Genomic DNA, 25,805 nt, shown 5'->3' on the forward strand with positions numbered 1-25,805 from the left:
AGGCAAATGGTACCAATATTGAGTTTTGTCTTTCACATACCACAGCCCCAGATTGCACCTTGGTCAGGGGCATCCACCTTCACACCCCCGCTTGTTGAAAACCACTGAATAGGCCTATGCACAGCAAAGTCCACACCTCTCTCTGCCTAAATAGTCTCACCCCCCCCCGCCCCCCCGTCTACAGAGAAGGGAGAGGGGATAGATCAAGTCAAGCAATAAAATCCCCCATGTGCCCATTGCCATGGTTTAATCTGCCACGCAACCGAGGAAACTGTCTGCAGCTAATAGCTTATGTATGAAAGACAAAGAGGTAAGCTCTGGATGGGCAGACGAAGAATGCCTTTCACTCCACCCGTACCTAGCTTTGGCTGGTTGGAATATGAGTGCCACCCACTGGAATATGTGTGTCATCTGTTGCTCCTCCACAGGTGAGGAAACCCATTTCTGAAAAGCCACCCTCTATTTCACGCACATTTCCCAGAGTCACAGGCCTCCACAGCAGGGCGTGATTAATTGCCTTTCACAACTTCCATTAACGCAGCCCCATCAATTTCCAGACTGCAGGCTGATTTGTGACTGACCAGGAGCAACCTGGTGTCGCCAGCTGCTACACAGCCTTTCCACATGCGTTTATTAAGCTATGTAGTTTTCTTATACGGGACATACGCGCACACAGATACTCTTCTGGAGAGGCAGTGTGAGACGGCATGCTGGGTACGCATGCAGTGCAAATACAGCCAAAGCATAAGTGTGGATCCCAGGTCCGATACAAGTTGAGTCTCATGGATGAAGTCTGGCTGTTGATCCAGACTTTTGTATCTCTCAGAGCCCTACTAGACTCTGCAGAGACAGATGGTTTGGGGGAAAACGGCTACTGTACTGAGCTCCAGCTTCCATCAGTGGTGCAGGCAGGGACAGAAGAGCTCCTGAGAAGACTGTGGGTGGGGGGTGGAAGAAAAGAGTAAAGGGTGCCAGAGAGGTTGTGGCCTGCACCTGTGGAAAATAAGAATAAGATGCTATTGTCCCAAGTAGTCTCTGACGTTGCCTAGTACCAAAATGCCAGATCTTAATCAGACTGAGGTGTGATTCTGAGGTAAACACACTCTTCAGATACTTCAGTACAGTATTTGTATTCTCAACTCTGAAGAGTAACTGACAACCTATTTGTACGTCTGACTGCCCTGTTTTGTACCAGTGGGATTCAAGTAATAGATAAAGGACAAAGACAACCCGAATTTTAATTTGAACACGAGGATTTCACTTATGAAGTGGAACTGAAACAAAAAATCTATAGTGAAGGTAAGTATTGATGATGGGGGCATAAAAAATTACCACTAGCTGTCTAATAATGTATGTATTCTCCTCAGCGTCAAAAATGTAAGTAGCAAAATGTACCTAAAGGTTCAGAAAAAGAGTAAGACTTACAATATTTTGCAAAGTTAAAATTATAAACATAAAATGATACCTCATTGTGGATAGGAGAAAATTCATAAATCTCATTTGATTGCATGAGTAACAGAATGCCTTATGGGATGTTTTCTATCAGGTTCCAGCAATGTCGGAGGCAGGTGACAGGAATGGATAGATGGGATCTACTATGGCAAATGCTATGATAGTATTGGGAGCTATGTAGTAATTAATTTACTGTGTGCAAAGATTAGTTTGTGTTTGAGTGCACGCTGAGACAGTGAGTGAGCTGGTGTGTGTGTGTACGCGTATTAAAAAGAGGTGTATTCTTACCTTAGGTTAGCTAATTCACTTTAAATAACTCGGGTTCAACCAGGGCAAGAAAGTGGCTTTGGTGTAGCTGCTGGGGGCATGGTGCAGCAGGACCCCCGTTACAAGAGCTCTGCAAATGCATAGGTGTCAACTTTACATCTGCCTCTATGGATGCAGATGAGGTTGGGTTGTTCACCATGTTTGCAGTTTGGGGGTTGGATGCTGGTATAATGAGATTCTGTGTATACTTCAAAAAGGCATAAAGGTCCCTTCCCCAAGAGATAGAAGTGTCACATCAACACACACAGCAAAGTCTAGCCCTCTCCCTATAGAGAGGCTAAGTATTTCCTTTCCTCAGCATATGAAGAAAGGGGAGATGGCAGTTCAGGACAAGCAGCAAAATCCCCCATGCTCCTACCATTGTAGTTCCAGCAGCCAAGCCATATGACTCTCATTACTGCCATATGACTGCCTGACTTACTTTGCCAAAGCAGCTGCCTCCCAATTCTGTCCTATTGAACTGATATATGGAGATACATTTCTCATAGAGTTGGAAGGGATCTTGGGAGGTCATTGAGTCCAACCCCCTGCCCTCTTGGCAGGACCAAGCAACATCCCTGACAGATTTGGTTTTTTAAAATCTATTTGCCCCAGACCCCTAAAAGGCCTCCTCAAGGACTGAACTCACAACCAATGCTCAAACCACTGAGCTATCTCTAGATACATCAATGTAGTATATAGGTCAGTACCTAAATGTAGGTAACACTGTATCAGCTATGTCGATAGGTAGGTAACTAAAAGCAAAATAAAAATTTTGGCCATGAATTTAAAAAAAAATCTTTGACAAGAGATTTGCAACTGCAGACTCAATATTTGGTTTCTGTATGAGACGGCGAGGGAGAGAGCAACAGCAGACAGATTAACACCTTGACTGTACAGGAACTCCACCAAACACGCAAAAGATGCAAAAGATAATTACACCCAGCATGCAGTGATGATAAGAAGCGCTTGTAATTTAGAAAATATGTATGTAAATTAACTGTTCATCTGTAGTAAATTAGAAAGCTGCATATTATAGTGTGGGACTGGTAAGGCTTACGTTTTTATGCACTCCCGAATTCTAAATGGACTTTTTGTGAAATCTCAGACTGGCTGTTCGCTCCTCTGTGAGCCTGGCTGTCTCTGTCCTTTCTCAGAAAATATTACTTAGAAACAAGGAAATGATAGACCATAGGATGCTCAGCATGTTCACCACATCAGTTTTATTGCTGCTTTAATTATGTACCAAGAAATCAATCCAATTCCTTAACCTTTGGATGGAACGGACAGTAAATGGAATTCCCCATAAGTACCATTCATTCAGGCTGAACACTGGGAATAGAATCATTGAACACTAGAACTGGAAGGGGACCTCAAGAGGTCATCAACTCCAGTCACCTGCCCTCACAGCAGGAGCAAGCACCATCTAACATACTCCCAACAGATACTTATCCAACCTGCTCTTAAATATCTCCAATGATGGAGATTCCACAACCCCCCTAGGCAATTCATTCCAGTGTTTAACCAGCCTGACAGTTAGGAAGTTTTTTCTAATAGCCAGCTTAAACTCCTCTAGCCACTTAATCCCATTGCTTCTTGTCCTATTATTGGAAGTTAAGCAGAATCATGTTTTTCTCTCAGGGATTTGGGACTGAGCCGGGCCAATCAGAATTGGGGCCAGGAGGGCCATTTGGTCTTGGCCTCGAGCTCAAAAGGGATCTTAAAGTTAGGCACTTAAGTTTTTGACATTTGACAGTTTTCACAACTCATTTTTGTGCTCATCCCAATCGGACCAAAATGTGACACACTCTCTCAGCTTAGCACGGCAAATTTAATCAAGTAAGAGATTTGATGATGTGGCAAAAAAACTTATTTTTATGACATCATTTTTCATTTTTGTTATGGCCAGGGGTGTCAAAAACTGGAAGTGGCCCAAGACTCTGCTTTCTGGACCGCTGACAGTGCCTGGGCCAGAGTGAAGCTTTCTAGCTAACTAGACTTTTGAAATTCTTCTGCTCACTAACATGCTATCTGGTGTTCCCCTTCTCACAGAAAGACATCACTTTCCTCACACACCAGCCAGAAAAGTCATAAATCCAGTGTCTCCCCAATGCTAGCCTATCTCTGTCCATGCATCGCTGGTAAACTGAGAAGGAAACCCTGTGAGTTCTCTCATGGGCTTCCCAGTAGTTCCTCTTTCCATTGTCATGGCAATGGCATGGGAACAACAGTTCTCAATTCGTAATAAAAGACAAGCTGCCGCTCAAGCAGTTAGGTGCAGGCATTGTAAGCAATTTTTTTGCTTATGTAATGGATACAGCAAACCCAAGGGTGCTGAGGCTCTGAATGGCCAGGCCTAGAGGTGCCAGGCTCAGCACTGACGAGCACTGGCACAAATTAATTAGTAGGGAACAGCCTTTCTCATGGGATTTTGGAATAACTGACAGTGAGGCTGCTAACAAAAAAACACATCTCACAAAACCCAAAAGTTTACCAAAGATTTTCAAACCTCAAAAAAGCTTTCATTTGGTTTCAGTATTGCATTAGAGCAGGCATGTCCAACCCGCGGCCCGCATGCGGCCCTGGACAGCTAGTAATGCAGCCCCACAAGATCATAAACTTTTAACATTATTATGTGATTTGTATACATTAACTATATTATATATTTTATATGCGGCCCAAGACAATTCCTCTTCACTCAATGCGGCCCAGGCAAGCCAAAAGGTTGGACACCCATGCATTAGAGTAAAATGTTCTTTTCCCTGAACAGGTTAGGCCAGGGATCTGTAACCTGCAGCTCCTTAGCTGCCTGTGGCTCTTTAAGCACTTCTTTGTGACTCCTAGCCCTATAATTGCCAAGTTTTTTTAAAAAAAGAAAAACTTCTGATTATTTTCAATAAACAGTGAATGTCTAAAAGCCCCAAAATGAACAACTCAGATCTAAATAGCAAATGATATGTGATCTCAAAACATTGAATAACTCCCCCTTTAATATACGCAGTGCATTGTGGGATATGATACTGTATCTGTGTTTTATAATGTTGCTAATAAAGTCCTGATTTTGAAAAGGAAAAGGAAACTTGCAGCATTCCTGCTGTGAAGGCCAACATGCATTTTAAGAAAGAAAACTGAAATTAAACATGAAATAAAATTGATGTAATTACAGTGGGGTTGGAATGGCCTCAAAAAGAAGGATAACCAAAGATGAAAACAGAGAATTTTAAACTGAATGGATCCAATCCTTTGTATTTATATAGAGTTCTTCTGGGCTCCCCTTATGTCTCCTTTGCAATGAGAAATTTGCCAACAACAAAAAATGCAAACCCAAGAGACTATGTAAAAAGCTTGCGAGCGTCCTGCAGTAAACGTGTACCACATTACAAATCTTTGTGTGCGCTGTTCTCAAAACAGGGGTGACAAAAGTATGGTGTGATGTTACTTATTAAGGACCCTCTCGTATTCACACGCATTGTGGCTCTTGAATTACTGAGTATTTTACTGAATTAGAAAAAAAGGTTGTTCTTGCTGTTTTGGTTGCTGATCTCTGGCGAGCCTGTCCTCACGGCCAAATTTTACTCTTTTACCGTCTGTGCCATCCTTCTGACTTTGGTGGGGATATGTGGGGTGTCAGGGCTTACCTGTGGCTAGTTTATTAACTAAACAAAAGGATTGTTGTATTTTATTAAATTTCTTGCTCTTGAACAGGTCACCTCATGATGGACTCTACAACCGAGACAAATCATGCTAATTTTACTGATGATTATTATCCTGACTTGGCCTCCACCTGCAACACAGAGCGTATCAAGCTACTTGGATCTGTTTTTTTTCCAGTCCTGTACAGCGCAGTGTTTGTGTTTGGCTTGGTGGGAAACAGCCTGGTTCTCTGTGTTCTAATAGTTTGCAAGAAACTGACCAGCATGACTGATGTGTATTTGCTGAACCTTGCCATCTCTGACCTGCTTTTTGTTTTCTCACTCCCCTTCCTGGCTCATTACACTTCTGACCAATGGACTTTCGGAAATGAAATGTGTAAAATAATATGTGGTGTTTACTACATTGGCTTCTACAGCAGCGTATTCTTCCTAACCCTCATGAGCATAGACAGGTACTTAGCCATCGTCCATTCTGTGTATGCTCTGAAAGTTCGAACAACCAGGCTCAGCATAGTTATAAGCCTCGCTGTTTGGTCAGTGTCCATTTTAGCTTCCATACCAAATCTCATATTTACCCAAGAATTTAATGAAGAAGGCACTATGAAATGTGCTTCTTTCTACCAGAATAATAGGATCGCCTGGAAACTATTAGCCAATTCTGAAGTCAATATCTTGGGCCTTGTGATCCCACTTGCCATTCTCCTTTTCTGCTATTCCCACATCTTGAAAGCCCTGAAGAGATGCACAAACCGAAACAGGCATAAAGCCATGAAGCTGGTTTTTGTTGTTGTAGTTGCGTTTTTCTTCTTCTGGGCACCCTTCAATATTGTACTTTTCCTGGATTCTTTGCGAAGCTTACATATCATAGATGACTGCCAGACCAGCCAAAATGTAGACCTGGCACTACAGGTGACTGAAAACATCTCCTTCATTCACTGCTGCCTGAATCCACTGATCTACGCTTTTGTGGGTGAAAAGTTCAAGAAATATGTTAATGAAATATTCCGAAAACATGCAAGATTCCTATTGCCTTGCAAAGACAATAATGTATTTCAGAGTTACTATAGTACTTCTTCCGTGCGCACCCAGTTGTCACATTCTTCTGTTACTGACACTATCATATAAAATAGAATGGGCCAAGTACAACCAGTTAGGGGTACATCTGGTATAAGTATCAATGACTTTGAAAGAAGATACTCCAGGCAACTCAGTAAATATGTTATTTCACATAGTAGTCGGGAGGACTTAGCTTTTAATTAAAGTTCTCAGTTACTAATGTGTGGGGTATAAAAGCTTAGACAATTTCATCTCATACAGATATAATATGTTTCCTTACAAGGAGAGCTAGGCTATTATCAGTAGTATTATTTTTATCCTACACCTCACTCAATTGCTCAGGGATCTATGGGTGCATAAAAAACACATAGCTGTCAACTGAATTTATGAGTTAGGTTTTATAATAGAGAGTATTTCCATTTTTCCAAATTCCCTTCATTCAAAAATCCTAATTACCCAAATCCACAGCGTGTCCATCTAGTGGCCTTATGTTAGTTCATCGCATACAGACACCCACACCAACCACTTCTCAGCTAGCCTCTCTGCACCTGGAAGCACTAAGCAGCACCTTTGTATTCATAGAGCAGTTCCCAGTAAAGTTGTGCTTTACTCTTTTTTAATAAAATACAACGTAATAAGCTAACATCAGCATTTCTTCCTTCATTCCTTGCATTTCCACATCACTGAAACAGCCTCTCAGAATAGCACTTTCACTTATCCAAACCCCAAAGTTTCAGATGTTCTCCAAACCATGGGGATTTAACAGTCATGAGCATAGTCACAGGTGGCTTACAAGAGAAAATGCTTTTGAAGTATCCTGCTTTTTTCAGGTTAAGACGACTTGCTCCTGTTCTTAACCATGTTCAGTAGAAGCTCAGATTTACAGACTCCACAATAGCAGACGGACCACTCAACCACACATCTCGTTTGGAACCAGAAGTATACAATCAGGCAGAAATAAAGATTAAAAAAATACCATGCAGTATTGTTTTAACTAAAAAAGGAATATTATAAAGATTTGACAAGGCAAGGAAACTGTTTCTGTGCTTGTTTCATTTTAAGTAAGAGGGTTAAAGGCAGTAGTTTTCTTCTGGACAGTAAAATTGCAAAGCTGTATTAACTCAATGTTCAGTTGCAATCTTTTGAAAGAACGGCTGTGATGTTTTTTCAGAGTTACAAACAGCCTCCATTCCCAAGGTAAACATAGCCCTGATGTTCTACTGTATTCGATATTACAGACTTGCTGTAAACATGAGGGTAATGCTAGGGTACTTACTCCTATGATTTATTTTTATATGTGAATAGTTTAATATACATCATCAAGACAATTTGTTTGAGTGACGGTTTCCAGAAATTTGCTCTCAATGAGAAGACAAGGAGGTCTATAGGCAAGAGTATGTCTATGCAGCGAAGAAATATCCATGGCCGACCTGTGCAAACAAAGTCAGGCTCTTGGAGCTGAGGCTACAACTGCTCCCACAACAGGAGTCTAGTGCCTGGGCTCCCCTTCTGAGCTTGCAAGTGTACACCGCAGTGAAACAACCCTGTAGTCCAAGCTTTGCGAGCTTGAGTCATCTGGCCCCAAGTGTCTATTGCTGTGTGAGCATATTCTAAGGCTCTAAAGCTTTAAAGAAGACATAGACAGCTGGTAGAATCAGCATTTCAGTTGCCTACTAAACGTTCTCCACACAAGGCTCATCAGTGGTACTAAACTTTTTTTTTTCGTAAACCTGCCATGACTTCAGCAACCTCCAATTCCTGCCCTGAGCCCCTGGGCCCAATCTCTTGCCCTGACTCCTGAATCCCCTGCCCTGAATGCCCCTACCCCTGCTTTGACTCCTGCACCTACTAACCCCTGCCCTGAGCCCACCTCCACCCCTTCAGCTCCTGCATCCTCCCCTGCCCTTCACCCCTTTCCCTACATCCCCCTGCCTTGAGCCCCCAACATCTCCCAACCCCCTACTCTAACTCCTGCACCCCCACACACCAACCCCTTTTTATGGCCTCTTTCCCTGTACTTTCAGCACATTTCAAGGGCTTTTGTCCCAAGACAGTCATTTGACTGCTACTCACCCATGACTAATCTTGAACCTTTAAAACTCTTAATATCAAGTGTAAATTTTTTTCAGCACTGGGTTGTGACCTATACCTCCAACTGACTTGTGGCATGTGAATCCAGCCACGCCTGTGCCACGGAGTGCCCGGTGAATGGAGTGGCTGATGCCCATCAGTGCCAACTGCAGGGCAGCGTGTCAAGAAATGGAGCCAACTGGTTGAAACTCTAGTAAAGAACAGAATTGTCAGACACATTGATGAATGTAATTTGTTGGGGAAGAGTCAACATGGCTTTTGTAAAGGGAAGTTGTGCCTCACTAATCTATTAGGATTTTTTTGAAAGGGTCAACAAGCATGTGGACAAGGGGGAACCTGTGGATATAGTGTACTTAGATTTTCAGAAAGCTTTTGACAAGGTCCCTCACCAAAGGCTGTTAAGCAAAGTTAGCTGTCATGGGATAAGAGGGAAGGTCCTCTCTTGGACTGGTAACTGGTTAAAAGATCGGAAACAAAGGGTAGGAATAAATGGTCAGTTTTCAGAATGGAGAGAGGTAAATAGTAGTGTCCCCCAGGGGTCTGTACTGGGACCAGTCCTATCCAACATATTCATAAATGATCTGGAAAAAAGGATAAACACTGAGGTGGTAAAATTTGCAGATGACACAAAACTACTCCAAATAGTTAAATCCCAAGCAGACTGTGAAGAGCTACAAAAGGCTCTTAATACCTTGGGTGATTGGGCAACAAAATGGCAGATGAAATTCAGTGCTGATAAATGCAAAGTAATATAATCCCAACTATACATATAAAATTATGGGGTGTGACATAGCTGTTATCACTCAAGAAAGAGATCTTGGAGTCATTGCGGATAGTTCTCTGAAGACATCCACTCAGTGTGCAGCAGCAGACAAAAAAGCTAACAAAATGTTGGGAATCATTAAGAAAGGAATAGATAATCAGACAGAAAACGTCATATTACCTTTACATAAATCCATGGTATGTCCACATCTGGAATACTGTGTACGGATGTGGTCGCCCCATCTTAAAAAAGATATACTGGAATTGGAAAAGGTTCAGAAAAGGGCAACAAAAATGATTACGCATATGGAACATCTGCCATGTGAGGACAGATTAATAAGACTGGGAATTTTTAGCTTGGAAAAAAGATGATTAAGGGGGGATATGATAGAGGTATATAAAATCATGACTGGTGAGGAGAAAATAAATAAGGAATTGATATTTACTTCTTCTCACAACACAAGAACTGGGGTCATCAAATGAAATTAATAGGCAGCAGGTTTAAAACAAACAATAAGAAATATTTTTGCACACAACACACAGTTAACCTGTGGAACTCCTTGCTGGAGAATGCTGAAAAGACCAAGACTATGGCAAAGTTTAAAAAAGAACTAGATATATTCATGGGGGATAGGTCCATCAATGGCTATTAGCCAGGATGTGCCAGGACAGTGTCCCTAGCCTCTGTTTGCAAGAGGCAGGAAATGGGCAACAGTGAGTCGATCACTTGATGATTACCTGTTCTGTTCACTCCCGCTGGAGCACCTGGCATTGGCCACTGTCAGAAGACAAGATGCTGGGCTGGATGACCTTTGGTCTGACCCAGTATGGCCATCCTTATGTTCATATGTGCAAATCCCCAAATTGGTTTTATGATCAATAATTATATTTCACCAACCTGGTAACGCATGTGTGGTCCTAAAGCATTATTACTGTCTCACCATGGACTCACAGACAGTCCCTTGGGCACTCCAGTCTATCTTGCCTCCCAGGCAAAGTGAATTTTGTGGTACACAGTCACACAACAATATTCAGGTTACTCCCAGCCCTAAGAGGCCACTCACGTATCCCAGATGAGCTACACTTCACGTCTGGAGCCAAGGACAATGCTGTAATAAAGGCACTAAATGGTTATTAAGTATAAAAAAAAGATATATGGGTGTTTTTGACAAGTTTAAAGGAGGTAAAGATACACACACGCAAGATACGTTGGGTCTTCGGTTCCAAAAGATGATAATCACTTCTGTAATACCCATGCTTTATGAGTCGCTGAGGGCTAACCCAGGCACAACAGCTGTGAGCTCCTTGCCCCTCAGAATCCAAGGGCATAGAAGTAACATAAAACACCATGTGCTGATGCAAACATTTGGATCCACATCTAATCTACCTCCATGATTACTGAATTGTGACTGACCCGTGATCCTCACTCTACCTATACGTCTCCACAGCTGCACCAGCACCTTCCAGAGGAGTGGTTCTCAACCAGGCATCCATGGCTCCATGGGGCCCAAGGGCTGGCTCCAGAAGGTCTGTGGCCTGGAAGACCAGATGCCGTGAGCCCTGAGCTCCAGTGCTCCTTCGAGGGCTAAAGCCTCAAACTCCAGCACTTCTCTCATGTGGGGCTTTGAGCTATAGACCCACAGGGCATGCTGAAAGTTGGAGGGTGCTGGGCTCTAAACTTCAGCCCCACACAGGCACTGGAGCTCTAAGCTTTAGCCTTATGGGGCTGTTGGGACTCATGGCTTAGGGCTCTGGGCTTTAGTTCTGCAGAGTGCACCAGGTTTGGGGCTCCAGGGCTCAGGATTCAGCCTCATGAGGGCTGCTGGGGGTGAGGGCTTTAGCCTCACAGGACCACTGAGCACAGGACTATGGCTTCAGCTCAATGGCATATGCTGGCACTTGGGGTTTAGCCTTGTGATGGACGCTGGAGCTCAGGGCTCCAGCCTTCTATTCACAGGAGCTCTGGAGCTCCAGCCTTTAGTCCACCAGGGCCATGGAAGGACACGTTGAGACCAGAGCCACAGCACCCCCAGTTGATTACTGGTGCACTAGAGCCCTACGTGGATAAAGAAATTTGGATTTGCATCCAATCCTCCATCTACAAAGATGGTAAAGAACTGCACCCACCTCACCACCTTCCTCCTTCAGAGGCAGTTTATTCCCTTCTTCTAGCACTGAAGCTGTGATGGAGAAAGTGCTTCAGCGCCTGCCCTCTTCAAAGGTGAGGAGGAAGCAGTCAGCGAAGTCTGTTCTTCGCAAGGGCTTGTCTGGTGGCTGTGAACTTTCTTTTGCTGGGGAGAAGATAACGTGAACTCTTGCACGCTCAGCAATGCACGTCCCCTGACCGTGGGAGATTTACCGTCTGAGGCCTGGCTGACACTACCGAGTGGGGTTGACACAAGGCCACCCACAGAAGTGTCTATACTTAAATAAAGCTCCTGCTAACCTAACTATCTCATGGTGCCAACTTAGGCCAAGTCTACACTACACAGTTATGTCCATCAAAGTGTGATGGGGTGTATATATTCCCACACTGGGTAACAAAGGGGTAAGGAAATAGACTGGGCCTAGCCAGCCCCACCAGCCACACCTGCAAGTGAGGGCCACTGCACTAAATTATGTCGGCATACAGCCCCCAGACGTGTGTGTCCGTCCACACTATGCTCCTTGTGGCAGTGGTGCGTGTCCTCACCAGGAGCAGAGAGCGGTGCACGATGGGTAGGGGGCCCACTGTACAGCTGGACACGGGCTAGTGCAGGGTGTTTCGGGAAGACTTTGCAATGCCTCCTGAGGTCAAAATGAGTTGCACGGGGGTGACTGGGAACAACATATTGCCAGGGCGCAGTGTTCTCTGTCCCATAATTTAGTCCCAAAGGAATTCTGTGCCAAAAAGTAACAGAATTCTGGGCACAGTATTACAAAATTCTGCAAAATTAATGTGGAGGCTCCAACATGACAGTGGGGAGCGCAGGCCACCAGCGGCACAGAAGTGGGAATCACCCTGCAGAACCTCTAAGACAAGGACTTCCCTGTGAGGGTGCATCTGACCCTGACAGTGCAAGGCCTGCCCCAGCAAACTGTGGGGCCCTACCCTTCCACACCTGGTGCATCAAGGTAGCAAGTGGGAGGGAGAGAGCTTTGCATGAACATCCAGCCCTGAGCCCTGATCCAGGTGTGGGTCAGGCAGGCTCAGCCTGGTGGGAGCCAAAGGTAGAAGGACTTAGCCAGGTGTGGGGTGACAGGGCTCTCTGTGGGGCAATGTGGGTGCAGGGAGCATGGTGGAGTGGCCAGGTGTGGGGGAATCTGGATACACAGGGACTCATGGGGGGGGGCATGTCCAGCTGCAGGGAGAATGGAACTCTGCAGGGGTGCCCAGGTGAGGGAGGTTGTGACTCAGTGGGGTGGGGGAGTGGGGCTCAGTGGGAGGTCTGTGGGGGTCTTTAAAGGGGGAGTCTGGGTGCTGTGAGAGTGGGGTTTGGCGGAGCTGGGATCCAAGTACAGCTGTTTGGGATCAGGTGGGTGGGGGGTAGGTGTGGGAGGGATGAGGCTCACAACAGTGGGAATTTAGATGCAGCGGACTCAGCAGGAGGGTGTCTGGGGACAGGGCTGGTGGGGTCTGGCTGTAGAGTGGTGACACTCAGCCAGGGTGTGCTCTGAGGGCAGGGGGCAGGGCAGGGGGTGCAGGGGACAAGGATTGATAGGGTGGGAATTTGGGTGTGGGGGTACTCAGAGGAGGGGTCCTGGGGGTTGGCCATGAAGCTTGTCATGGAGTCTGCTTATGGTGGGGAGTCCACATGCACAGGGGTTGTTTGATGGGAAAGCAGCTCCCCATACAGTTACCCCCTCCCTACAGCTGGGGGAAGTGTGTCTGGGGGGGTTCCTGGAGGTGGGGCTGACCCCCCTCAACAGAGGAAGACGAAGTCTCATCTTATCCTGCCTAAAGCCCAGCCAGGTGCTGCGCCTGGCACAGGGTAGGAGCCACAGCCAGGACGTCCCCCACTGCTCTCCCTCCATGGTGATTTACCTCCATGCTGGCTGCTTGGGGTGCTGGAAAAGACATGGCAGAGCAGCTGTGGGGAGGGGGCATGAACTCTCTTGGGACTTCCATTTGCCTCCATGTCAGAAATCATTCTTCCGTGTGGAAGCAAAGACATTCGCAAGGGCACATGAATTCTGTGCATGCACTATCTGCAGAGCTGCAACAGCAGCTGTGCAAAACATGATGCTTCCTTGCAGGCTAGCTTGCTGCAGGATGTTGAAAGAGGCCATTTGGGACTGTTGACGTTCCTGGAACAGCTGCCCAGGGTGGAGTGTTGGTTCTAGGCCCAAGAAACAAGCACCAACTGGTGGGGTCACATTGTTGCGCAGGTTTTGGATGATGAGCTGCAGAGTTGTTTGGATTTACTGTGTGTGGCCCTCATACCAGCCCTCTGGCACAGGCACAGGCACGCCAAAATGAGAGCTGCACTCTTGATGGAGGAGCGGTGATTGTACTGTGAAAACTTGCAGTGCCCAATTGCTGATCAGTCAGGAATAATTTTGGAGCTGGGACATTCACTGCAGGGAGCTCTTGTGATGCAAGTATATAGGGCCATTAATTGCCAGCTGCAATGGTCTGTGGCTCTGGGAACAGTCTGTGAAATCTTCCACTATGTCTTGCAATGGGATTTCAAAAATGCAGTGGGGACAAGAGAGGGCACACGCATGTTCCTACTTTGGCACCAGATCACCTTGCCAAATAGTAACCCAAGAGCAACTTTTCTATGTCTATGCAAGTACTAGAAGGTCACTGGGGGTGCTTTACTGACCTGGCTGTGGGCTGGTCAGGGAAGGTGCATGGTGCATTCATTCTTCAGAACACAGAGTTGTACAGAAAGCTGCAGGAAGGGGCTGTCTTTTCCAATTGATGGATTATGACAGGGGATGTTGATGCTGGAAGAACCAGACTAGCCTTATTGCTAGGCAACCAACAGGCCTTGCATTGGTCACCCTGCTGGCTCCAAGGAGCGCTTCACCTACAGGCTCAGCAGGTGCAGAATGACTGGTCAGAGTGCCTTCGGTGCGTGGGAAAGACTGCTCTTGCTTTCGGCTCACAAGATTGGACCTCCAGAGACAAAGTATATCCACAGTGGTTACAGTAACCTGCTGTGCCCTGATAATATCTGTAAAGCAAAGCAGGAAACTTTTCCACGAGAGCGGAAGTGGAACAGCCGTTCACTGATGTCAAGCAGCCACACAGCAGGACCAAGGTGAAGCTCAGGGACATTGAGACGTATCAGGGAGGACTTATATTCATAACCCATTTTCCATAAAGCATGGAGCAAGAGGGTGGGCAGAGTCTGTCACAAGCTTCTGTCCCTCTTAGCTGCTGAGCAGACTCTAAGTGTTCCCTTGGCTCCCCTTCCTCCCATGGGCAGCACCTCTCCCTCAGGTGCCAGCACACTGAGCCCCAGCAACCGAGGTAAGCACCTCTGGGGTTGCTTGTGTTAAGTATTACAGTTGCACTCCTTGGGATTTCCACAGCACAGCAGCGGTCCCAGCCACAGTGGGTACAGCCCTGGACATTATGGGGATGCACTAGCAGATGCACCTAGCATTGCTCAGGTCCTTCACTGACATATTTTTTAAATAAATTAGAAGGAAAATAGATCAGAGGGGAAACCGAGTTAGTCTGTACCTTTCAAAACAGCAAGCAGTCCTGTGGCACCTTACAGACTAACAGACACTTTGGAGCATCAGCTTTCATGGGCAGAGACCCACTTGGTCAGGACAATATAGATGCTTTATTTAAATGACAGAGCTGAGGGAAGGGAATGGGAGGGGTGGGGCGGGGGGTGTCCAGGAGGCAGGGCAGGAGGTTGGGTGCGAGAGACTCAGAGCAGGGAGTGGAAGGAGCAGGAGTCAGGGCAGTGTGGCAGGGGGTGTCACTGCAGGGGTTGGGGATGCAGGAGTCAGAACAGGGGGCGGGAGGCTCTGGCCAGGGAGTGTTGGAGCAGGAGTCAGGGCAGGAGCTGGGTGTAGGGGGTGGGTGCAGGGCAGGGGGTTAGACGTGGGAGGCTGTAGCCAAGGAATGGGGGTATCAGAGAAGGGCAGAGGTTGAGCGAGTTGGGGGGCTGAGGACACGGGTGGAGGATGCAGGACTGAGGGTAGGGGGTGGGGGCTGACAGTAGGGATGGAGGGTGCAGGGTTGGGTGTAGGATGGGCCTTAGGGTCGGGGGGCTGGGCACAGGGCGAGGAGTACGGGGGGCATTCTGGGGAGTCGTGCCGTAGTAAAGGTGTCACTGGTCTGGGAGAGAGCCACCTGCTCAGCCCCAGGGTCCCCTTGGCACCCTCACATCTCCTCACGGAGAAGACCGTGGCTCAGTTCCTGGCTCTGGCACCTCTTCTGGGGGGTGAGTTGGCGGTTCCTGACACTGGGGTCTCCTTGGGGAGGGGGATTGGGACAAGCCATGATTTCCAGGCCCCGCTCCATATCCTCAGCGGGAGCATTTGGGGCTATGGTTCCCTGCCCCCCCACCTGTCCTAACAGGGGGAAATTCAGGCCACAGCTCTCACTCCCCTGCCTGTCCCTGGGTAGGGGCAGGTCAGGCTGTGGCTCCCAGCCCCCCTTCTTGTCCTTGGAGGGGGCAGGGTCAGACCATGGCTCCTAGCCCCCCTGCCCATACTCAGGGGAGGAGGGTGGCTCCAGGCACCCTTGCCTGCTCTTAGGGAAGTGGCTGGGTCAGGCTGCAGTTCCCATCCCACCACCTGCTCTCAGGGGGTGCGCTAGTTGGGCCACAGTTCTTTGCTCCCCTGCCTGTTCTTGGGGACAGGAGCAGGTCAGACTGCAGCTCCTGGGCCCCCCTGACTGTCCTCAGGGTGGGGAGGTGTCAAACTGTGGCTTCAGGACTGGTCTCTGCTACGGCCAGGCCACGTTTCCTGGTGAGAGGTGTGGGGCTGGAGGCTGGGGCCACAGCACTTTTCTCCAGCCCCGCTGAGAACTGCAGGTGTGGGGCTAGGTCTGGCCTGCCTTCCCTGGCCCCAGCCCGAGCTTAGAGGGGGGGCCCAGGGCCACAGTTCCTCACCCCAACATCTCGGGTGGGGGAGTGTCACTGTCGGGGGACAGCAGGGCTTCCCCTGTGCAGCTCTGTGTCCAAATGCCAGAGAGGGCGTGTTGGGGAAGCGGGGATTTACCTGCCCAGAGGCTGGCAGGATGGAGGGCCCTGTCTTCATCTGGTCACTGTCTTCCTGCTGGAGCTGCCCCCCAGGTAGTCACACTGCAGTATCACTATTCCCAGAGTTTGTTGCCCCCTGAGGAGTGAGTCTAAAATATGTTGTGCCTCCTCTCTGTGCCCCTCCCTTTCCATGTTCTGGAAAATCACAGGACTGCAGGCACTTCCCACTTTCCAGGCACAACCAAATCCTGACCTTGGTTTAATTTAGGGTAGGAGGAAGCTGCACACGAAATTTCATGGTACTAGTTCTTACAGTTTAAGAGGAGTTCTTGAAAAACAGAGTATAGACAGATACTCTAAAATATGTAGCGAGAGATTGGTAACATTCAAATCTCTCGACTGCACTGCTGGTAGAATGTACTCCACAGGCTAATACTTAGAACTAACTTGCTGTAAGAGATCTGTTGGGGGGTCAGGATAGATTTTATCGATGAATTTTAACAATCACAGGGAAAGAGAAAATGCCTTGTACAGAACTGGAAAAGAAGCCAGTGATTTCAAAACACAAAACTTGTTGTACGATTTGGTTGTATTTACAAATGAAGACAAATACAAAATCCTAAACTAACAAGAAGTCCTGTGGCACCTTACAGACTAACAGATATTTTGGAGCATAAACTTTCAGGGGCAAAGACCTGCTTCATCAGGATTCAAGGGATTACAGATCTGACAAAGCAGGTCTTTGCCCATGAAAGCCTATGCTCCAAAATATGTTAGTCTATAAGGTGCCACAAGACTTCTTCCTGTTTTTGAAGATACAGACTAACACAGCTATCTCTCTGATAAGATCCTAAATTGTTTTTTCAAAGATCCTGTAAAAAAGTATTTGTTAAAATTTCTTGAGAAAACCTGCCACTGTTGAAAATAAGCAGTTCTGTAGCACCTGAAAGACCAATACATTTATTTATTAGATAATGCACTTTCATGGGTAAGACATACTTGTTATGAAAAATGCTGTAATACAGCCAGTTAGTTAAAAGGAACATTCAGAAGACTTTTGCTATAATTTGGAAGAAGGTGACTGTTTAAATTTAATTATCTGTACTTATTTTATGCTGTAATTTGTGCAATTCCAGAGGCAGTTAGTGTTCCACTGAAGACAATTAAGGTGCAAGGTACAGAGCTTTGGTCAGAGTTGATTCCATTACTATTGTCTCTTTCACAGGGTATCCATCAACGTGAAAGGTTTTGTGAGCCAAGTTGTTATTGACCTGAAAAAGCCTTAAATGAATAAAAGCATAATTCAAACTTTCCCTGGTGAATGATGCTTCTACAGACAGCATCTTATGGGGCAGAGAGAGGACTGTAGGCTGAGCCTTCATGAAAACTGGGTCTGCAAACATTTGTATTTAAATGCATCTAAATATAAATTTACAAGTTAACAAACAGAAGCAAAAGCTCTAATTGAGGCAAAGCACCTGTATTGCTCTCCCATCTGGAGGGTGTGGGGAGAGCTGAATGGGACAAGCAGCCAATTATATCCAGTGAGTTGGCAAGACTCAACACTACTATGGACAGGCTGCCCCTCCACAGACATAATGGTTCCTTTCCTTTCGGATTGGTGAGGGGTAGAAGCTGTTTTCGCTGTCTCTCCTGAGACTGAGCTAATACCTTCCTCTCCAAGAGAGCACTAAGCAGAAACTTTCCAAGATCAATTCTGCAGAGTTCACTGAGCCTTCTAGCTGTAGGTTTCTAACCACAGGAATGAATGTCTGCCCACTGGTCACAAAACTGAGCACAAGCCTTCACAGTGAAAAGTAATGTCAACTGCTTCTCAAGCTACTTGGAGACAGTGTAGGAAAATCACCTCACTCTAGCTGGGCACCCCCCACCTGCATATATTCCACGCCTGCCCTGCAGCCTCTGATTTTAATCAGCTTGTTTTCAGTCATGTATAGTACTTAGTTGATTCTTTTTTGGTGACTTTTTCTTAGTATCTTATTGCTAACTTTCCCAGAATTCAACTGTTTTTTTATCATTCATAAATGATAAAATGCAAAGAAGCAATAAAGAGCAGACACACAACTAATTTTACTTTGCAGGTCACCTTTAACATACTCTGTATGCAGTTTTGTGGCATACTTACTTCAGTAAATAAATCCCCGATGTGCCTCTTCCTGCCATGCTCTGAAAAGACCTCATCGATTGCTTCAATCATCCTAGAGCCTTTTTTCTTGTTACGCAAAGAAACATAACCTACAGATGAAAAAAAGCAGGAACAGGTCATCAATTTAAATTTTTCCTAATAAAAGTTGATTGCCAAAATGCAACTTAAGAACTTATAAAAACATGTTACCACATGCAATCATTAGTCCTAACACGGACACCAAGAGGAAAAGGGGGATACAGTGCTTTCCCCTCTCCTTTCTGTGCAGATGTGTTAAGATTAGCTACAATGGACTGTGGCTCTGAATCACCAGTGGAGTGCAAGCCCTGCACTGCTATGGCTAACCACCATGAGCAAGTGAGTAAAAAAGCGGCACGGAGCTGGCAGATCTGTGGTGGTGCTACCCACCCTTCCAAAGCCTGTAAACTACAGCTCTTGTAAACTGGTGTCACTCCGAGCATTTGGCCCAGCATACACAGTAATTAAGGGTGACCACAAAAGGAAATTTAAAATACTCAAGTTGCTCCATTTTGTTGAGGTTACAGTTGCTTTTTGGCGTCAAGAAAATGCAACGTGTATTATTTTCTAACATGGGGGGTTAAAAGGTATGTAGAGAGACAAGAAGGAACAAGTAGGCCGCACACATAAGTGACAAGCAAGGCCACAGTTTAATGACATCTTCCTGACCTAACTCACTGTAATGCTTAGTTTACAAACCACTCAACACTCAAATGTTGCTCTCAAATAGCAAGGGAACAGAGCTCCTGAAGAAAATACTGTATCGTCCAACATTTCCAGTAGCTAAAACAGGACAGATCGTGCCTTTAAGTTGGGGACGGGAAGCCCAGAAAAGGTCAGCTTGAGGTGGTGGGGAAAGAGAGGAAAATGGCAGAGCTAATACAGCCCAAGCTTACCACACTGCTGTGGCAGCTCCCGCACCTGCTGTCCTACAGGTCTGGCTGAGCTTGAGTCTCTGTTCCAGCCATTGTGAGTTGGCCCCTGGTGCACAGGGTTGCAGTGCTGCTCAGGTTTGGCCCAGCCCCTCAACACAGCTCAGGTGCAACCAGGATTGCAGTGCCACTCACTCAAATTTGGCCCACACACCCTCTGTCAAGGCGGCCAGGCCAAACCTGGGCAGCACTGCACCTGTCTTGTTAGGGCCACGTTGCAACACCCCACCAGGGAGACAAGCCCAGCCAGTTCTGTGGGACAGCAGCTGCTTCAACAGAGGGGATTATGTGGGTGAAAGCAGGAAAGTCCCACAAAACACCGGACTGTTGGGAGACATGCAGTACACACCCAAGCTAAGCAACTCTCACCCTCAGGAACTCTCCATGCCATTGGCGTGGTGAAAACTATTGGGTGTCCCTTGATCCTGGTTTCCCAAACAAGGGGCGAATGCCCCCCGGGGGGCATGAAGAAATTCTGGGGGGGAGGGCATGAGGCAACCCAGGCTCCCCTGCCCCCCAGTCATTCCCGCCACCCAAATTAAAAGCCGTCCTTTGCTTTCAGCTCTCAGCCCCTGCCATTTCATGTTGGTGACCCAGAACAGCCCTATAAAAAGCAAGCAGCCAGTGAAGGCCCACGTGGAGCTGGCTGCCTACTGCAAAGGTGAGCGAGTTTGGGCTGGGGGGAGGAGGAAGATGGGGTTGGATGATGGGATGGCTTGGGGGGAGGGGAGGGGAGGGGCTCAGCTCAGGCAGGTGGCTCACAGGCGGCTAGGGTGGCTGGCCAGCGGCAAAAAAGAAGAGGGGAGGTGTGAAGGTTTCTGAAAAATCAGAAGGGAGGCATGATGCTGAAAAGTCTGGGAACCACTGCCCTTGAAGGTTGTGGTTGCTTTGCTCAGATACAGGGACAACGTGTTTGAGAGAGTGTGTAGAGGACTATGAAGGGATGTATGTAGCTGTGTGGCTTTTCTTCTTGGGTTTTGTGGTTTCAAGCTGGAACAATTTTTTTTGTTTTGTTTTTGCTCAGATCAAATAATACCTGAGACTTAGATATCCTTTTAGTTTTATTAATGGAAATGTCGTTTTGCGACATAAAGGATTTTTGTATTTGCAATTAAAATGTTCTCTACTAAACTCCCTAGATAGGCCATCCCTAACCCTTCACATAAAAGAAAGTCCTGTTCAGATCTTTATTGTTGACCAATATAATCTTCCTATAGAGGAAGGGTGGGGAGAGCTAATTTGGAAAAGAAAGAAGGGCAAGAAAGGCTACAGAGAAATGAAGCCCCAGTTCAAGGGCTGTGATCTTTCACATGCTTCCAGTTCCCACAGTCTTGTTTCTTTTAAAAACTATGCACTTCATTAAAGTGAATAAAATACACTTATCATTACTGAAATCAGGACAAAAGAAATGGAGACATATGCTATTGCTCCCTTCTTTCTCACTCCTGCCCCACAGTACCTCAAGAGATCAGAATATACTAGTCACAGACTACACTGAACGATGGTTGCTCAAATTCCAATGGAGAATGCAATGTAATGTTTTTGATTCCATTGTGATATCTTGCAAGTGCCTTAGTCCACGCCTGTGAAACCAAATTTTAGGGGATTTCCCCCCATATTGTTACTAATATAAAGTAAAATTCTCCATCAAAGCTGTGCTTTATGAGGGTTTTTGGTTTTTTGTGGTCTGATTTCAGTAAACTGGAAGTGTGATCAGTTTCTGTTTTCTGAGTGATGAACGCTTTGCCACTAATAGCTATGCAATTACTTATGTCTTGACTTCAGCAGCAAATTTTTTTTGGAGGATGCAGGTGCTTGGTACCTCTGAAAATACCCAGCCATTACTCAGTTTCCTAACTAGAGGTGAGATTTTTAAAAGGTATTTAAATGCTTAAAGAAGTAGGTAAAAACCTAGGATTTTTCAGAAGTACCTAGGCATCTAACTCCCACTACAGATCTACCAGCATTACAAACATTTATTTCCACACATATTCCAGTACAGTTTTTTCTGCTTAAGTTTTTCCAAGAGACATAAACTAAACTGAAAAAGGCACTCATAGTGGAATGCATAGGGTTTTGTCACCAATATTTTATTGGTTTAAATTCCTGCCTTAGACTAGCATTAACTTTCACTGCTAAAAAAGTTCTCAAATGTAAAGAAGAGAAAATATTACAATTTTTGTAATCAACCTCCATTTACAGACCCTCTTTTTGTCAGGACAACCTAAGACTGCCTTTCTCTGTAGGGTCTCAGAGATCTCTGTCCCTCTAGGGCAGTGGTTCCCAACCTGGGGTCTGTGGAATGCTGGGAGTTCGCGAGGGTATTGCAGGGGGTCCGCAAAAAAAATAAAAGAAATAAAAATGAACATAGAAAATAAGTTTTAAATAAATTGCAAAGTTACAATCAATTATTTTTAAATTCAATATCTTCCAATAACGTTATTAACTGCTGTCCAAAAATCTATGCTATGGTTTCCTTTTGCATTTAGTGAAGTGTACCTAGCAACTAGAATTGGCTTTGACAGGGTGATCGATTGGCAAATGGTTGGGGAGGATGACTGGGGATCCACACTAGTGGAAAGGTTGGGAACCACTGCTCCAGGGCCTGTTTGCTCTTCAGGCCATTCCTCCAGGCTACTTCCCAGCTGCTTTAGAGTTCATTGTCATATCAGGGTGGGTCTCCATCAGCTTTTACACTCTGTCCAGTTACACCATTTGGGGAAATGAAAATTCTCTGTTCCCCATACAATGAATATTGCCTCCTCCTTGTTCAAATATCACCTCTCTTTCCAGCTCTGGCTAGGGCTCCCCAGTTTTCTGGTCCCAAGTCCACCATTTCAAAGATGACTTTGATTTTTCTTTGTCAAGATGACTGAGTTCTGATTGGCATGGCCATTGTTTTTGGCTCTAGGCTTGAATTCACATTCTCCATCTGCATCCTGTTTGGATATTTGGTTTCAATAGAGGCAAATTGTATTTTCTTCACTATAAGTCGTTCTCACCCCTTTTCCCTGTACTATGAAATACAAGTTATTGAGAGACACACATTGCCTATGTCAGAGATGCTTTTGTTTTTACAGAATAGAGCTTAAGAGTTACAGGGAGCCTAGCTCTGCCATAGGTTTTCCTATATGACCTTGAACATCCCATTTAATCTCTCTGTCGAATGGGATAACCGTTGCACTAGATTGGAACTGGACCAAATAAGAGAGACTTCAAACTACATACAGAGTAGACCTTTGATTTAACAGGCCCAAATTTAACGGATATCGAAAATAAAGGACATCCCCCAAATAAATTAATAAATGCCAGCAGTTCACCAGAACCATTGGGGCTGGAGGAGCCGCCGGGGCTACCCCAGCGGCCGAGACCAGAGGAGCTGCCATGTGCTCCTCCCACCAGGGGTGAAGCGTCCATGCGAGTGCTGCCTGCCCGTGCGTACACGCCCCACCATTCGGGGAGGAGCACATGGTGGCCCTGGCAGCAGCTCTGCTGAGTCGCCAGCATTTCTTTGGGGAGGGAGTCCAGGGGTGGGTACTGTGCAGTACAGCACTCAGATTTAACGGACTTTCGGCACTAACAGACACCCCTTTCCCCCAGTAGTCCATTAAATCGAGGGTTTACTGTATATCAGAGTCATAATTTGTATTTTAAAAAGGTCCAAATTCCACTCTCATGCACACAACTCTCCACTAAAATCAATCACAATTCATGTATGCACGTGGGGCCTCATTTGACCTCATTTCTCTTACCTTTTTGAGTGGAATATACAACATAGTAATCGCTAGCTGTTGGCAGCCTCCTGATGGCTATCAAGTTATAAATACAATCGGCTTCCATGAACTTGTCTTCTATTTCTTCAACTCCATGGTCTTCTTCTCCTGTTTTTATGACAAGAAAATCTGTTTAAAAATACTGAATATTGCTCCCTGTAATGATTTCTGAGTGATTTGCATGTGTAGGCTGCTGTTTATTCACTTGTTTCTCTTATACAAAACTTACAAGGTATCAGAGTATTTTCACATCCTGACACTCCCACCTTTTTCTACTGAGATACAGCAGTAATGGAGTTGGTGAGATAGATAGAGAGCAGAGTTGAGGAAACTTTTTGAATAAAGTATATTTTTAAAAAATACATCATTTTATGTCACTGTCAGCAATTCCTACTTTTTTAAACACAACATTAGAAAATGAGTAACAGGTTTCTTTTTTTTTTTTGTTTGCATTTCAGTTTTCTGGTTTGTCAGTTGTCCTTTTTTCAACCGTTCGTTTTTCCATTGCCTCTCCCGCTATACAGTTGCAAACTGGAAAAAACTGGGAAATAAGATGATAAGAAGGATAAAAGTAAAAACAAAACAAAAAAAATCAAAAATATTGACGACAAACACTTCTGAAACCAAAATATTTGGGGAAAAATTTCACAAAAATCAGAAATGAAAATGATGTATCTCAGGAACCTGAATAACTAAAGCAACACTTCAATTTCAAATCATGTAATGGTTATTTTGTCTATTTTAATTTATCAATCAGCACTGCTAGACAGTCTCAATGCCTGGGAGGAAGGTGAGGCCAGGCTGTGACAGCAGTGGCTTCTGGGGCACAATGCTTAAAGTTGTACAAACAGCAACAGCTCAAGTCTGCACACAACCATGGATCTCCGTTAATGTTTGACTTGTGTTAGAATCTGAAGCTGCTCTGAAGTGAGGTGGACTCTGGTTTTGGTCACGTCTTTCCCAATGCCCCACAAAAAAGCCTGTTCTTGGGAACATTCTATCTCCATTTTTGTTCAGGTTATTAATATAACTTTCAGGCAGGTATCTGAACTTTTAGGTGCCTCTCTGAAGCTACTAGGACCCTATGAGCCTGTCGGCTTATTGGACCCCGACTCCTGTTTAGCCACAGCCTTAGCACAGTCTCCTAGTAGAAGATGAGAACATTATTTCTGACTGTGTCAGTGTTCCCCATGTGCAGAATACATTTTGTTATGTGCACTGAGGTATATGTGGATGTGCACCACCAATAGAAACACATGCAGCTGGCTGTGGAGGGTGTGGGTGCTCTGCTTATCAGTCGTGAAGCATTTGAATCTCTTCTGGGTGGCCACCCAAGCGCTCGGCTTACAGAGAACGCTGCTATGTTCTATGCATCAACAGTGATAAAACTGCACTGTGAAATATTGCATCTTGAATACAGTGAATCCCCACAAGCATTTCATCAGTGAGATTGGTCTTACAGGACTATTCAAGGGACCTAAAAAAAAAAAAATCCGTTTCTTGGCAAAGCTGGACATTTCTAAGAAGCTGGACATTCTTCTAAGAAGAAGTGGGCTAACTGATAAACCAGAATTTCCAGATCTGAAGAAATGGGTCTGTCACACAAAAACTTGTCACCTAATAAATTATGCTGTTAGTCTTTGAAGTGCTAGAAGGCTGCTTTTTTGTTTTACGAAGATACAGACCAACACTGCCACCTGTCTGTGACTGTTAAGCCAGGCAGTTACCCGAGAAGATCAGGCATTAGTTGAAGTCAGGCCTCATGTACCTTGCTTTGTGAGGAACGGGTTGCTGTTCAGTTTCCCATTCAGAACCCTGAGGACTCTCCTATTTTCTACTACATAAGTTTTGCAAACTTTGAGGTACCTGTCACCTCCACCTATTCTGCTGAGTTAGGAGGACAGGTCAGATTCATTTTGTCACTTCATAGTTTCTTTCACTCGCAACAGTACGCTGCTGCCCTCTGTGGGTAGAAGGCATTTCTTCTGCCATTTTCAACACTGGGTGCTTCGAGATTGAGAGACCAGATCTGGGAATGCATCCAGTTTTTCATGACCAACACAATAGTACAGAGAATGGCTGAAGTAACTGGGTTAGCTTTAACAAGACATACTGTAGATACTTTATAGAGACTTGAAATAAAACTTTCAAAGGAAGAGTTAAAAATTCAAAACTACTTCGGCAAACACATAATGTCCTTCTCACCTCCTCTGCAGGCCTGAATGATGAAGATTTTAGGTTTTTCTTGTAGCTTTGGGCATTGTACATTGTTGAATAGTGCAAATATATCATCAAGATCAACCGTGTCACCATCTTTACCCTGAATGAGGTTATGATTCCTCCCATGACTCATAAGAACGATGAGGCAGCAGCTGATTTCATCCTCAGATTGATTGATTTGATCCCGGAACTCTTCCAATGCTGGCAATATTTCCTGTCAC

At 45.5% G+C, this 25,805-nt stretch overlaps 2 protein-coding genes across 5 annotated transcripts in view; one reads left to right on the plus strand and one right to left on the minus strand.

Moving 5' to 3' along the window:
• Positions 1-457: 457 nt before the first annotated feature.
• The window catches only part of LOC142008777 (caspase-14-like), a 32,646-nt gene continuing 7,298 nt past the window's right edge, over positions 458-25,805 (minus strand). For 2 of the 4 annotated variants that reach the window (XM_074986072.1, XM_074986076.1), the window contains 4 exons: positions 25,570-25,798; positions 23,344-23,472; positions 18,621-18,730; positions 17,323-17,745 (listed from right to left, as the gene is read on the minus strand). In XM_074986072.1, the coding sequence (XP_074842173.1) occupies positions 17,638-17,745; positions 18,621-18,730; positions 23,344-23,472; positions 25,570-25,798 (576 nt within the window). In that variant the 3' untranslated portion in view covers positions 17,323-17,637. Of the gene's footprint in view, positions 994-9,501; positions 9,564-17,322; positions 17,756-18,620; positions 18,731-23,343; positions 23,473-25,569; positions 25,799-25,805 lie in introns of those variants that run through there. The other 2 variants (XM_074986073.1, XM_074986074.1) reach the window with 2 other exon arrangements.
• LOC142008776 (C-C chemokine receptor type 8-like) lies at positions 5,472-6,536 on the plus strand. Its single transcript, XM_074986071.1, has one exon. The coding sequence runs from the start codon at positions 5,472-5,474 to the stop codon at positions 6,534-6,536; it is 1,065 nt and encodes a 354-aa protein (XP_074842172.1).

The sequence above is a fragment of the Carettochelys insculpta genome, chromosome 2 (assembly GCF_033958435.1).
Source record: "Carettochelys insculpta isolate YL-2023 chromosome 2, ASM3395843v1, whole genome shotgun sequence".
Taxonomy (NCBI): Eukaryota; Metazoa; Chordata; order Testudines; family Carettochelyidae; genus Carettochelys; species Carettochelys insculpta.

Bases quoted from the DNA above. Each gene is read 5' to 3' on its own strand.
- LOC142008776 (XM_074986071.1), top strand. From the start codon at position 5,472: ATGATGGACTCTACAACCGAGACAAATCATGCTAATTTTACTGATGAT.